The sequence below is a fragment of the Eurosta solidaginis genome, chromosome 1 (assembly GCF_040869045.1).
Source record: "Eurosta solidaginis isolate ZX-2024a chromosome 1, ASM4086904v1, whole genome shotgun sequence".
Lineage (NCBI taxonomy): Eukaryota > Metazoa > Arthropoda > Insecta > Diptera > Tephritidae > Eurosta > Eurosta solidaginis.
Window position 1 is genome coordinate 338,457,671 of NC_090319.1, and position 15,886 is coordinate 338,473,556.

Sequence of the window (15,886 nt, forward strand, 5' to 3'; positions counted from 1 at the left end):
TTCAAGATACTTTCTGTACTTGAAGGCACTCATAATTTGTCTTTAGTTACACGCATGTCTACGCTCATAAATAAATACCAACATAGAAAAACATGTATTAAAGATTCAGCAAGTTTGTAAGGGATTCACTGAATTCACTATGTACTTGTAAGATTTATATGGGTGTTATCGCAAACACTGACTTAAGTACACATAAATTACCAAATATGATGTCGTTGCTACTTTTGCCCCTACACACACACACATATGTAGCGTTTTTGTTGTTGGTTTTCTGAATTGTTAAAGCTATTTTAGCTCCAAAATGCGACACGCAGGCGACATAGCTGGTCTTTAGTTATTTACAAAAAATTGAGCTTATTGTCATGACATAGAACAGTCGATGCTTGCTTAAATCGTGTGGTGGTGTCTGCTGAATAAATATTTGACTTTAAATACCAAAAGAAATTCCAAAAATATTTGTGGGATATTTGTAGACACAACACAATAAAGTCAAAGTAACAATTAAATTAAAGTTGTCTAGCAACTTTCTCTTAGAGTCAGAAAATTTAATGGATTCGTATACGCAGTATAAGATTGCCTGGCATTTGTTTAAAGCTAAATTTGAAACAATTAAAAATCTCTACGTCTTGTATGTCTCTATCTATTTAATTTGTCAAGCTGCTTTAGTTAGCCATTTCACTTTTGCTGCACTTTGGTTGCTCCAGGTTTGCGAGCAATCCATACTGTAAATGTAAGGTAGGTGTAAGCGTAAACATAGTCTTTGGAAAATGTATGATTTATGGGGGAATGTTGTCTAGGCATAGTGAGTAGTGGGGGCATATTGGTATACTGGGTGGGGAATTGTAAGTCTAACAGCCCTATTTCCTTTGACGCTGTCGTGTTCAAAACGATCGCAGTTCGTCGATAATAAAAACAATAACAGCCGACTCTTACGTTATCTCAGCATTCCCTATTACGGACAGCTGCTGTGAAAGCGAAAACGAAGTGTTAGAAGCAAAAGAAGAAAGGAAAGTTTAACAGTTGCTTTCATGCAGGTAAAGTTCATTAACCGTCTCGTTCGACAAACAGAATGAGGCTGTAGGTGTAGTCACGGTAATGAGTTATAACGTGGGAGTAATGTACCTAGTAGAGTTAATATGGGCGAATGCAAATCAATAAATGGAAGTAACGAATATGAAAAAAACAAACCATACCTCTCTTCCCTTTCCTCTCCTGTCCTTACCTTTCCTTTCCATGCCTTTTCTTTCCTTTCCTTTCATTTCCTTTCCTTTACATTCCATGCAGAAAAACAAAACTTACCTCTTTTTCCCTTTTCTTTACTTTCAATACCTTTCCATTCCTTTCCTTTTCTTCCCTTTCCTTACCTCTCCTCTCCTTTCCTTTGCTTTCCATTCCTTTCCTTTCTGTCCTCTTATTTTCCCTTTTATTCCTTTCCTTATTTCCCTTCCTTTGTTTTTTTCTCTTCCTTTCCTTACCTTTTGTTCCTTACCTTTACTTGCCTTGGCTGGGTTTGCTGTCTGATTTCGCCCATATCAACTCTACCACGTACATTTTTCACACATTACGCTATAGCGTAATGACTAAACTTGCGCTTACTTTCTGTATTAACCATACATCATCACAATAGCTCATGCCTCGCCTATCTTAAATATTCTGTATTACATCGTACAGTAGATATACGAATATCCCACACTACGCTTGCATTTAAATTCTAAATATGTATATCCGCACATATCATACTATTTACAAAGAAAAGTTATAGATAACTTATCGAAAAAATATCGATATTTTATAAAAAGTTATAGATTTGTTATTGAACTTTATCGATTTGTTATCAAAAAGGAATCAATATGTTACCGGAGTGTTATCGCTTTGCTATCGACAACTGTTTTTAAGGAATCAGATAAAACTTGAATATTAAGTGACCTATCGATAACAAGCCTATTAGAAACTAATAAGAAGCTGATGAGGGGGCAATAACAAGCCTATAACTAGACCATTATTTGTTGTTGATAATTAAACAATAACTTATCGGTATCTGTTGTCACTGATGAGAAGCCGGCCAAGCTCTTCTCGAAACCCCGAAATTGATGGTTTCTGGAAAATTTAGTACCTCAATTCTGGTTTAACTTTAACACCTTGGCGTGCTCTTGTTGATTCAAATTACTAGTTCACTAAACGTACTTAATATTGATAAATTTTTTTAATTATTAGGCATGATACTTTCGATTTCAATAACGGCCCTCTGCTGGCACAAACTGCATGGTATTGTATGACTATCTTTATCAGGCATGGGTGCGGCAAGGCCAATTGCGCCCAAATAGCTTTACGCATATTCTTACTTTAAATTGTTTAGTAGCGACACAGCATCGCTACGTTTTATGTATTTCAATGATAAGATGCCTGTAAAAAACATTTTAGAATTGCAAATGCCTTTGGCCACATGGAGTGCCTACAAAACTCTACTCTGATGACGTGACGATTTCTATTTCGAGTAGCTTCCCTTCCGTGAAGAATTAAATTATAGAAAGGACGACGGTAAGATTAAGGAGCTAGGTGTGGGAATATAACCTTGCTCTGCTAGACTAAAACTTATTTGGCTGCAAAATTGCATACTCAAACATAGTCAGGAAACTCTAATTAAAAAGTACGAAAATTTGGAAATTTTTTTCGAACTTTCAAATTTTTTCGAACATATTTTTTGAGAATGGTTTGCATCATTTTAGTTTCAAAATTCGTGAATTTTTTTTGCTAAAAATATCGAAAATGAAAAAAGAGGAGTCTAATTGACGAAATTTGATAAAACAAGTAAGGAAGGCTAAGTTCGGGTGTAACCGAACATTACATACTCACTTGAGAGCTGTAGAGACAAAGTAAAGGAAAATCATCATGTAGGAAAATGAACCTAGGGTAACCCTGGAATGTGTTTATATGGCATGGGTATCAAATGGAAGGTAATAAAGAGTATTTTAAGAGGAAGTGGGCCATAGTTCTATAGATGGACGCCATTTAGGGATATCGCCATAAAGGTGGACCAGGCCTGACTCTAGAATTTGTTTGTACGATATGGGTATCAAATGAAAGGTGGTAATGACCATTTTAAAAGGGAATGGGCCTTATTTCTATAGATGGCCGCCGTTTCGAGATATCGCCATAAAGATGGACCAGGGGTGACTCTAGAATTTGTTTGTACGATATGGGTATCAAACGAAAGGTGTTAATAAGTGTTTTAAAGGGGAGTGGGCCTTAGTTCTATAGGTGGACGCCTTTTCGGAATATCGTTATAAAAGTGGACCAGGCGTGACTCTAGAATGCGTTTGTACAATATGGGTATCAAGTGAAAGGTGTTAATGAGTATTTTAAAAGGGCGTAGGCCTTAGTTATATAGGTGGATGCCTTTTCGAGATATCGCCATAAACGTGTACGATATGGGTATCAAATGAAAGGTGTTAATGAGTATCTTAAAAGGACGTGGGCCTTAGTTCTATAGGTGGACGCCTTTTCGAAATATCGCCATAAAGGTGGACCAGGGGCGACTCTAGAATTTGTTTGTACGATATGGGTATCAAATGAAAGGTGTTAATGAGTATTTTAAAAAGGAGTGGGCCTTAGTTCTATAGGTCGACGCCTTTTCGGAATATCGTTATAAAAGTTGACCAGGGGTGACTCTAGAATGCGTTTGTACAATATGGGTATCAAATGAAAGGTGTTAATGAGTATTTTAAAAGGGCGTGGGCCTTAGTTCTATAGGTGGACGCCTTTTCGAAATATCGCCATAAAGGTGGACCAGGGGCGACTCTAGAATTTGTTTGTACGATATGGGTATCAAATGAAAGGTGTTAATGAGTATTTTAAAAAGGAGTGGGCCTTAGTTCTATGTGTGGACGCTTTTTCGAGATATCGCCATAAACGTAGACCAGGGGTGACTCTAGAATTTGTTTGTACGATATGGGTATCAAATGAAAGGTGTTAATGAGTATCTTAAAATGGCGTGGACCTTAGTTCGAAAAAGTGGGCGTGGTTATTGTCCGATATCGTTCATTTTAAATAGCTGCCTGAGATGAGTGCCCACGAACCTACGTACCGAATTTCATCAAGATACCTCAAAATTTACTCAAGTTATCGTGTTAACGGACAGACGGACGGACGGACGGACGGACATGGCTCAATCGAATTTTTTTTCGATACTGATGATTTTGATATATACCTGTACAACCAACCGTTATGCAATCAAAGTTAATATACTCTGTGAGCTCTGCTCAACAGAGTATAAAAATGGTGCTGCTATTTTTTTATTCGCTACTGTATACCATTAAAAGAAGTTATTAAAAAACTTCTTGACATACATTTGTATATTTTACGGACACACTTTTCAATCAAATAGCTTTTGAATGTTTGCATGACAGGCGAAACCCACAATTGCAATTTATCGTGCTAATCAAATAAAAAAGACGAAAAACTTTCTTTGTCTACACAGTGCTACTGAAATAAGAAAAACAAAAAACTGTACAGAAAAACACCAAATTTTATTGATAAAGTACGACATACAAAAAATTTCTTGATTGCTTAATTAATACTAAAGCAAATATAAAAATTTTACACTGTTATTGACACATTTCTACAAATAGGATTTATCTAATCCGATTACTATTGTTTTGCTCACAGCTGCAATAGAAAAAAGTTCGTAGTATATTTGAAACTACAGACAGAGAAGCCAACACATTTTCAATTGCAACTTAACACAGCAAAAGCAAAAACAGTAAAACAAACCGGTCGTTCGTGTATATTGTTTATAGATTTGTCTTTGAATAAAAACAGCATAGCAGAAAATTATAAAAAAAATATTCAAAAGACTTTAAAGCTTGACTTTCTTACTTTAAATACTGCACATTTGAGCTTGAACTTCATTCCAAGCTGAAAAAAAAGTGAAACAAGCTAAAGTACACTGCAACGTTATTAAACGCGCTTCAGCCCACCCGCACAGCATAAAAATCTTTTACCTATAATTCTTTTACTGCACAACAGCCTTATGAGTAACAGCGCCATGGTTGGTGTCGCAATTTGTTGCATACTGGTCCTGCTGGCCGTCTTCATTGTAATCATCATAGTTGTTGGGCAAACAATGGGTGCACCCAAGTGAGATCAACTTCAACTGGGACCCGGTAATTTCCCAGATGGATAACAAAGGTACTCAGCAAATTGTTAGTTGTTACAGAAAATCAATAAAAATGTATTATTAGCCAAAACGAAGAAGCACACAAATATGATAGCATTGTTATTGTACATCATACAAACTGCCATCAATGGTCGAGGCATACCATTGATGGCGCCATTTCTCATGCCGTGTTGTCAGCGACAAAAACAACAACAACAACATCTACATCAGTCGCATTTAAAACAACATTCTCTGCCAGTGAATCATTATGAGCAATTAGCGCAGCATCAATTTCATCAGCAGCAAATTTATGACTCATCAGCGCGTGTCGTCATTTGCATCGTCAGAACAAACAAAAATTGGCTGTGACGTGAAATAAAACTACAAAAATTTTATTAGTGTTAAAACTGGTAATTAAAAAAAAAATTAAATGAAGTTGAAATGAAAATTGGACATAAAAGCAGCAAAACAAAGAAAAAGTAAAAACAAGTCAATCATAAACATATTAAATAAGAACGCATAACAACAAATAAAATTATAAGAAAACAAAATTCACATTAAACATAAATTTATTATACAAACATACAAACATACAGACGTGTACTCATTATGAAAGTTTGTAGAGTTTTTGATATGAATATTACAATTTTGATGTATTTAAAAATTACATGTAAGAAAAAAAGTAAAAACTCATATAAGTACATAATCCAGCAGCAACAATAAAAATAAATTATCAATGAAAGCCAATCTCGAAAAAAGCAATAATGATGAGTAAGTAAACTAGAGCTGTAAAAACTGCAAATATTTTATTTAACTTAACTTAATCACTGACTGCACTACTAATTTGATTGTAATTTAATTTGTCTGCTTGTATTTTTTTAAATTTTTACATAAAATCAATCTACAGCAGAATGCATAACACCAGCAGAGCTTCGAATACAAACGCAAAATTTTTTCGTAATAGCATGCGTGTATAAAGAGAATAAAAAACAAAAATTTGACCATGGACCTTACACCTTCTACTTAAAGTACAACCGGAAATTTAATTAATTATTTTATTTAATAATTTGGGAAAAAATTTAAACAACGTGACGTCAGGACGGACAAGCAATGAGGGCAGTACCCGCGTAATTCATATGAATTCCTTATTACTTGCTGAATCTAATGGCGTTTACTTTTCTGAAAATAATGTCACCCTATTAATTCTTTTTAGCTACCTGCTAGGCTTGTTTATTCCTCTCTCAAAATATCTCCTTTCGAGTAAGCAAAGCAGTACCATTTTTACGAACTTAGCCACTTGTCAGAACTCTAGTTAATCTAGTTCAATTGTAACATTAGGGTGACATTTCATTTTCAGAAAACAAAACGACGTCACTGCTGTCACACCACATATAGGTGAATACCGAACAGTAGTTATAGCCATTCTTCCCAAATTCCTTTCGCAATAATATCAGCATTATTTACAGTTCAGTTGGCAGTAACATAAAATAAGTTGATTGCCTCTTTTAATAATTATTTCAATATCGTTCCTGGAGCAGTACTGAGTTAATTGGTTGTTTTAAGAATTAGTTAAAAAGAATTTCGAGTATTTTTCAGATTCGGCGCCGGACCATTCTGTTGCTACTTGCTTCCAGGATTTGTAAAGGACTATAAACGCAAGAGCTTCGAGACCATTTTGAAATAGTTTCGTGATATTTTCTGAAGCATTGCTAACCGTTTTCGGAATAATATTAAAATTGTTCTACGATTATATCTGGACTTGCTTGAAATTATTTCGAGGTTGTTTTAGAAACAATTCGAAACTTTTGAATGATAATTTTTGAGATTGTTCTGATACTATTTCAAGAAGAAATAAAACGGTGATTAAAAAAAAATTAAGGACTACCTTTATATAAATGGACCAAAAAATAGAAGGCAATTTTTCCTTTAATAAAGACATAGTCTTGTTGCATTTTGACTAAAAAACTTTTACAATAGGTCTTGTAAAAGAATTTTGGGATATACACTTCATCATCAGCTAGCTTCTTGGGAGCTGAGTATTGAACTCGAATCTCCAACATTCATACCAGTGTAAAGGCAGATGCCTTTAACCACTCAGCCATATGAATGCCCGCTGCTCGCCTTGCGATTGGTCTCTAAGTGTTGCCTTTGTTATTATTCCTTTTTATTCACCATTTTTTAGGTACATACTAATCTATATGCTGTTTAATCCTAATGGTGGCGAATTTTTAGGCGTGCTTAAAAGCTTAGTAACAATGGATTTTTAAAGCATAGCTTTTTTCTATTAGCAGTGTTTCCGCTATTTAGCGAGTCTTCCTTGTTCTTGTTGTAACGATATGGACACTCCCCATTAGGATTAACGGCATACAGATTACAATGTACCTAAAATGGTACACAGTGGAATAGCTGTTGGTCGAAGTTCCAGTCTGTCAGATCATTATTGATCCCGCGCTGTTATTCGAAATTGCTACCAAAAGCCGAAAACATTCAATTGCACATTTTTGTTGATGCAAGTACAAGTTCGTACGCTGCTGTCGCTTACTTACGCGTGGAATTGGAAGATACAGTAGAGGTGTCATTGCTGTTCGCCAAGTCGGTATGTGCTCCAATCAAGCCAGTGACAGTTCCATGATTGGAACTGCAAGCAGAAGTTCTCGGGTACCGCCTAAAAACATTAATAGAAGAAAGTCACGAGTTTCAGATCAACAGCACGAGATTTTGGTCGGATTCATAGATAGCTATTCTGTGGATATGGTCCCACTCACGATCATATAAGCCATTTGTAAAACATAGGATTGCAGAAATTCTGACAACAACAACAGTCAGTCAATGGCATTGGGTGCCAACAGCTTTAAATGTAGCAGACGATGCTAAACGCGTCATGTCAATACATACGCTGAACCAAAAACTTCCTCTCTAATGAGTTTGAAAACTAAGCAGAAGCTCTGTTTAAAAGTTCCACTATGCAATCACAAATTGTTCTTGAAATTATGCCTATCGTTATGAGGTAAAAACTTAAGTGATTCTTAAATTTAAATGCAAACTATTCTTAACACCGCAGGTCCGAGAAACTTTCATTTGCGTTTCTTTTTTCAAATTTTTTCACATAACGGAACGTGGAGTACAGGGTCGCAAAATGTGCTTAAATACGTACGCTATCAAAATGGAGTGCCATCACCGATATTTATATTTCCTTTGTAGTTGTGTTCCATTGAATATTGAAAATAGCAAATATTTTTTCCACATCTCAACCTTGTTGATTCAATTAAATTCAGTAAAATGTGATCAAGTGATTATTATTCCGGTTTGAATGCAATCACAAATTTGTGCAATCAGTGATTTTAAGCAAACAGCTATTGAATTTGATTACAATCGATTTTTTTATAGCTCTAGTGTAAAAAAATGTCTTTCATTGTTAAATGGAAAACAAAAAATGTTCAACGCTCTATTATATGCAATGGAAAGAAAAATGCGCGAGCACTATGTCCTTTGGTGCAACAAATGCTGCAAACGAAAACGCAAAAAAAGTTGATGAGATATCATAACTGTAAAGTAAAAATAATAAAAGTTATTTAAAAGTTAATATAAAACCATGCACTTTAAATAAGAGTCATAATACATAAGAAGTTCTTTAAATAAAAAATTTAGTTTTCTAAAATATGTATACATTTTTTTCCTTTTGACTGAATTATAATTGCCAATCATAATACTTCCAAATAAAAAAAGCTCCCGTCTTTAAGCAGTCAAACGATTCTTGCGGACCAGTCAACTGAACTTTATTTAAGCAGTCATATATCGTATTAAATTAAAGTAATTATATTTTTGATATTATAACAAAAATTGTAAGCAAACATAACATACACTTTACTCATTAGCGAATATATTGCTGCAACCACAGAAAATTAATAAAAAAAAATTTACTTTTAGTTAAAAAATAAATAAATATTCAGTGTATGGACTATGAAATTTCATTTAAATTAAAACATAGATAGTGCATTGTGTTTTATAAACGAAAAAAAACTATATATATATGTGCATGGTGTAAACTTTGGTTGGTGTGCCATGGCGTATACGCAACCGATGCGATTGGCGTTTAGTGTGTTCGATGTGTTTATTGTACAAAAAATATAAGAAGTTTTTTACTACAAATATAAAAATAATTTTAAATATAGAATTCATACAAATACAAACAGAATTAGTTATTCTTACAAAGCTATGATAAAATAGCAACTGTACATATATATAAAGTGAAAAATTTAAAAAAAATAAGCAAAATCATAAAAAAAGTGAAAAGAAAAATATAAAAAAAAATAAAAGCAAAGAACATAAAAAATATTGAAAAAAAATTAAGTCTCTTATAAGCGTTAAAAATAGTGCTCAAAAATAACACCCATAAGAAATATCAAATATCTCTAAAATACACTGTTACTGTTACTTCAAGTACTGTTATAATCCTGCAGATAATAATATATAAAAAATGTCTAAAAGTGTATTAATTAATTTATATATGAATATATTTAATACAAGTTAGAAAACGTGTCTATTAATGCGACTATGCAGACCAGTGGAAAAATTAGCGAATTTATAACCCTTTGCAATTTCAACAGCAGCATATATATAAATACGCAAATAAAAATTCTAAATTACTACATACAAGCAATTCAACTTAATAAAATATAGTTTTATGATATATAAAAATTGGTAAAATCTTTAGTAACAATAATACAGACTGATGAGAAAATAAAGTATTTCAAAGAAACATAATATAAAAAAATATATTAAAAAAATGAACGTCATAATCTCTGTCAAAATATCTATTCCCACTAACTAAAATATCATAAATAAAATTCAAAATAGTTTTTGTAAATACGTACATATTTTGTGCGCCTTGTTTAAATAAAACTAAAATAGCAGCTAAAATAATTTTAAACACAAAAAAAAAAAAACACATATTCTGCTGAAACAACAAATAACTTAAAGCTAATATCCAACTAAAAACACGAAACTACAGACAACATTTGAAGAAAAAAAAAATGCGACTAAATTAACTCTAGAAAACGTATGTGCGTAAAGAAATCAGAACATGGCGTAAAATTTTTTATTTAATGCTTTTAAAGTAAAAACAAAAAACGTGAAACCGCTCTACAAAACAACTGGAGGCAGTAAGTCCGCGAAAACCGTGCAACTCAAAATATCAAGGTAAGACATGGCGATATTACATACCCTAACATAAATCTGAATAATATAATTTTTAGTAACGTATACAAATAGTATATTCGAGTCGCCACTATTTAGCAAGTTGAGTTCTTTTCCATGAAACGCCGTAAAAAAAAACATATTTTCTAACCAAAGAAAAGTTTTTACGCATTAGCACTTAACTCATTCACACTTCCCTCCAGCGCGTAAGGTGGCTTAGAATATACCCGCGGTGAGTATGTCTATCGTAAAAGGCGACTTAAATACTAAATTTATTCAATCCAACTGTAAACATCACCTCCCCGTGGCGAATCCTGTTTCTTTAGCAGTCGAGACTTTGGCAACCCCAATTTTCTTATGGGCCAAGCAGATGAGAGAGGAAATGGGATACAAGGTTTTATGTGATCATACTGAATCGGTACCGAGATGGTCGGAATAGTGCCTTAATGGTACTTGTTATCGGAACTTACCGAATCTGCATCCCGCAAAAGACGACCAACATCGATAGCACTCCCCAAAACCTTCGGGGAGTGTGCTTATCGCTACAACAACAACAAAAACTCATTCACGCTTTGTTCGTTTTTTCATAAGTCGATAATCTGTAATTTTTAATGCGTACTTATTTCTTCATTTGCTGTCCAAGTGAGCTATCCTTATCAGGGCAGCTACCACTTAACCTAACCTAGTTTTTCCAATACCAATTAAAAAAAAAAACATCGAAAATAACCAACTGAAGAACTAAAGAGTCATATGTGGATCATTCACATAAATTTTATACTCAGCTGAGCATAGCAGAGTATATTAATTTTATTCGTATATTAATTTTGTTTGCATAACGGTAATCCATAACGGCATAAACTAATCGAGATATATATAGATTTCTATATATCAAAATGATCTGGGCGAAAAAAGAAATTCATTTAGCCATGTCCGTCCGTCAGTAAACACGATAATTTGAGTAACTTTTGAGGCATCTTAATAAAATTTGGTATGTAAGTTCCTGGGCACTTATCTCAGATCGTTATTTAAAATGAGCGAAAGCGGACTATAACCACGCCCACTGTTTCGAAATCGAAAATTTCGAAAAACCGAAAAAGTGCGATAGTTCATTACCAAAGACTGATAAAGCGATGAAACTTGGTAGGTGGGTTGACCTCATGACGCAGAATAGAAAACTAGTAAAATTTTGGACAATTGGCGTGGCACCGCCCACTTTGAAAAGAAGGTAATTTAAAAGTTTTTCAAGCTGTAATTTGGCAGTCGTTGAAGATATCATGATGAAATTTGGCACCAACGTTACTCCTATTACTATATATGAGTTATATAAAAAATTGCAAAATCGGATGACGAACACGCGCACTTTTAAAAAAAAAATTTTTAAGTCAAATTTTAACAAAAAATGTAATATATTTACAGTATATAAGTAAATTATGTCAACATTCAACTCCAGTAATGATATGGTGCAACAAAATACAAAAATAAAAGAAAATTCTAAATGGGCGTGGCACCGCCCTTTTTCATTTAATTTGTCTAGAATACTTTTAATCCCATAAGTCGAAGAAAAATTCACCTATCCTAGTGAAATTTCGTAAGGGCATAGCTTCTATGACCATAACTGTTTTCTGTGAAAATGGGCGAAATCGGTTAAAGCCAAGCCCAGTCTTTATACATAGTCGACAGTATGTCCTTTCGCTCGGCCGTTAACATGATAACTTGAACAAAAATCGATATATCTTTAATAAACTTAGTTCATGTACTTATCTGAACTCACTTTATCTTGGTATTAAAAACGGGCGAAATCCGACTATGACCACGTCCACTTTTTCGATATCGAAAATTTCGAAAAATGAAAAAAAATGCCATAATTCTATACCAAATACGAAAAAAGGGATGAAACATGGTGATTGGATTGGTTTTTTGACCCAAAATATAACTTTGGAAAAAACTTTGTAAAATGGGTGTAACACCTACCATATTAAGTAAAAGAAAATGAAAAAGTTCTGCAGGGCGATATCAAAAGCCCTTGGAATCATGGCAGGAATACTGATCGTGGTATAGCATATATAAATAAACTAGTGGCAACCGACAGATGATGTTCTGGGTCACCCTGGTCCACATTTCGATATGGCCGATATCTCAAAAACTCCTTCACATATGCAACTAAGGGACACTCCCTTCTAAACCCCTCATTAATACCTTTAACTTGATACCCACATCGCAGAAACACATTCTGTAGTCACCCCTGGTCCACCTTTATGGCGATATGCCGAAATGGCGTCCACCTATAGAACTATGGCCCACTCCCTTTTAAAATACTCATTATCACCTTTCGTTTGATACCTATATTGTACAAACGCATTCTAGAGTCAACCCTGGTCCACCTTTATAACAATATCAGGAAAAGGCGTCCACCTATAGAACTAAGGCCCAATCCCTTTTAAAATACTCATTAACACTTTTCATTTAATACCCATATCGTACAAACACATTCTAGAGTCACCCCTGTTCCACCTTTATGGCGATATCTCGAAAAGGCGTCCACCTAAGGCCCACGACCTTGTAAAAAACTCATTAACACCTTTCATTTGATACCCATATCGTACAAACAAATTCTAGAGTCAGCCCTGGTCCACCTTTATGGCGATATCCCTAAACGGCGTCCACCTGCTATGGCCCACTCCCTCTTAAAATACTCTTTAATACCTTCCATTTGATACACATGTCATACAAACACATTCACAGGGTCACCCTAGGTTCATTTTCCTATATGGTGATTTTCCCTTATTTTGTCTCCATAGCTCTCAACTGAGTATGTAATGTTCGGTTACACCCAAACTTAGCCTCCCTTACTTGTTATTTCTGCGTTTTTCCTTTCTCTAATTTCTAAGAGGGCCTAAGAGGTTTAGATACATAAATACGTATTTGACGCCGAAATCGAAACGATATAAAATAAAGATGCCAACATACTTACATACATAGTAGGGCGGGTCGATTTAAAAATCGCTCATTGCTCTGTGAAAATCGTATTCTAGGGATCAAAATAAGAAACTTTGCCGAAGGAATCATTCCTCTAAAACGAATTCTGATGTCCCCCCTTTTGGGTCGAACTTTTGGGTAGGGGCAATTTCTTCTACCTGCTGTGTCTTGTGGTGGCTTAAAAAAATAACACAAGAAATTTCACGATCTGCAATTGTGTCACAGTGATACCTTCATTTTTTAAAACGGTTGAATAAAAAACCCACACAACTATGTTTACGACATGCAAATGCATCACAGTGATGCCTTGGTTTTAAAAGGCGGTTGTAAAAACGCTAATTTCTAATAATTTTTTTAAATTTATTTTCTATTACTAAGTTAAATTCATTTTGTATTTTACATATGTTCTGACTAAATAAATTTCTAAAGAGAAAAATAAACTCCAAAAAGAAACAAGTAAGGAAGGCTAAGTTCGGGTGTAACCGAACATTACATACTCAGTTGAGAGCTGTGGAGACAAAGTAAGGGAAATCACCATGTAGGAAAATGAACCTAGGGTAACCCTGGAATGTGATTGTATGACATGTGTATCAAATGGAAGGTATTAAAGAGTATTTTAAGAGAGAGTAGGCCATAGTTCTATGGATGGACGCCATTTAGGGATATCGCCATAAAGGTGGACCAGGGCTGACTCTAGAATGTGTTTGTACGATGTGGGTATCAAATGAAAGGTGATAATGAGTATTTTAAAAGGGAATGGGCTTTAGTTCTATAGGTGAACGCCTTTTCGAGAAATCCCCATAAAGGTGGACCAGGGGTGACTCTAGAATATCTTTGTACGATATGGGTATCAAATGAAAGCTGTTAATGGGTATTTTGAAAAGGAGTGATCCTTAGTTCCCTAGGTGGACGCCGTTTCGAGATATCGCCATCAAGGTGGACCAGGGGTGTCTCTAGTTGTACGATATGGGAATCAAATGAAAGGTGTTACTGAGCGTTTTAAGAGGGAGTGGGCATTGGGTCTATAGGTGGACGCCTTTTCGAAATGTCGCCATTAGGGTGGGCCAGGGGTGACTCTAGAATGTGTTTGTACGATATGGGTATCAAACGAAAGGTGTTACTGAGCATTTTAAGAGGGAGTGGGCATTAGGTCCATAGGTGGACGCCTTTTCGAGATATCGGCATTAGGGTGGGCCAGGGGTGACTCTGGAATGTGTTTGTACGATATGGGTATCAAATGAAAGGTGGTAATGAGTATTTTAAAAGGGAGTAATCCTTAGTTCTATAGGTGGACGCCTTTTCGAGATATCGCCATAAAGGTGGACCAAGGGTGACTCTAGAATGTTTGTACGATATGGGTATCAAACGAAAGGTGTTACTGAGCATTTTAAGAGGGAGTGGGCACTAGGTCTATAGGTGGACGCCTTTTCGAGATATCGCCATTAGGGTGGGCCAGGGGTGACTCTAGAATGTTTGTACGATATGGGTATCAAACGAAAGGTGTTACTGAGCATTTTAAGAGAAAGTGGGCATTAGGTCCATAGGTGGGCGCCTTTTCGAGATATCGCCATTAGGGTGGGCCAGGGTGACTCTAGAATGTGTTTGTACGATAAGGGTATCAAATGAAAGGTGGTAATGAGTATTTTAAAAGGGAGTAATCCTCAGTTCTATAGGTGGACGCCTTTTCGAGATATCGCCATAAAGGTTGACCAAGGGTGACTCTAGAATGTTTGTACGATACGGGTATCAAACGAAAGGTGTTACTGAGCACTTTAAGAGGGAGTGGGCATTAGGTCTATAGGTGTACGCCTTTTCGAGATATCGCCATTAGGGTGGGCCAGGGGTGACTCTAGAATGTTTGTACGATATGGGTATCAAACGAAAGGTGTTACTGAGCATTTTAAGAGAAAGTGGGCATTAGGTCCATAGGTGGGCGCCTTTTCGAGATATCGCCATTAGGGTGGGCCAGGGTGACTCTAGAATGTGTTTGTACGATAAGGGTATCAAATGAAAGGTGGTAATGAGTATTTTAAAAGGGAGTAATCCTCAGTTCTATAGGTGGACGCCTTTTCGAGATATCGCCATAAAGGTTGACCAAGGGTGACTCTAGAATGTTTGTACGATACGGGTATCAAACGAAAGGTGTTACTGAGCATTTTAAGAGGGAGTGGGCATTAGGTCTATAGGTGGACGCCTTTTCGAGATATCGCCATTAGGGTGGGCCAGGGGTGACTCTAGAATGTTTGTACGATATGGGTATCAAAGGGAAGGTGTTACTGAGCATTTTAAGAGGGAGTGGACATTAGGTCTATAGGTGGACGCCTTTTCGAGATATCGCCATTAGGGTGGGCCAGGGGTGACTCTAGAATGTTTTTACGATATGGGTATCAAACGAAAGGTGTTACTGAGCATTTTAAGAGGGAGTGGGCATTAGGTCTATAGGTGCACGCCTTTTCTAGATATCGCCATTAGGGTGGGCCAGGGTTGACTCTAGAATGTGTTTGTACGATATGGATATCAAATTAAAGGTATTAATGAGGGTTTTAAAAGCGAGTGGTA

At 35.5% G+C, this 15,886-nt stretch overlaps 2 protein-coding genes across 12 annotated transcripts in view; both read left to right on the top strand.

The window, feature by feature from the left end:
- Positions 1-5,146, top strand: part of LOC137237936 (uncharacterized) — a 49,033-nt gene extending 43,887 nt beyond the window's left edge. The window contains exon 2 of one of the 3 annotated variants that reach the window (XM_067762322.1): positions 4,407-5,146. In XM_067762322.1, coding sequence (XP_067618423.1) covers positions 5,030-5,140 — 111 coding nt within the window. In that variant the 5' untranslated portion in view covers positions 4,407-5,029 and the 3' untranslated portion in view covers positions 5,141-5,146. The remainder of the gene's footprint in view (positions 1-4,406) is intronic. The other 2 variants (XM_067762323.1, XM_067762324.1) reach the window with 2 other exon arrangements.
- LOC137237929 (uncharacterized) overlaps positions 1-15,886 on the top strand; it is a 636,630-nt gene that overhangs the window by 474,131 nt on the left and 146,613 nt on the right. The window lies entirely within an intron of this gene.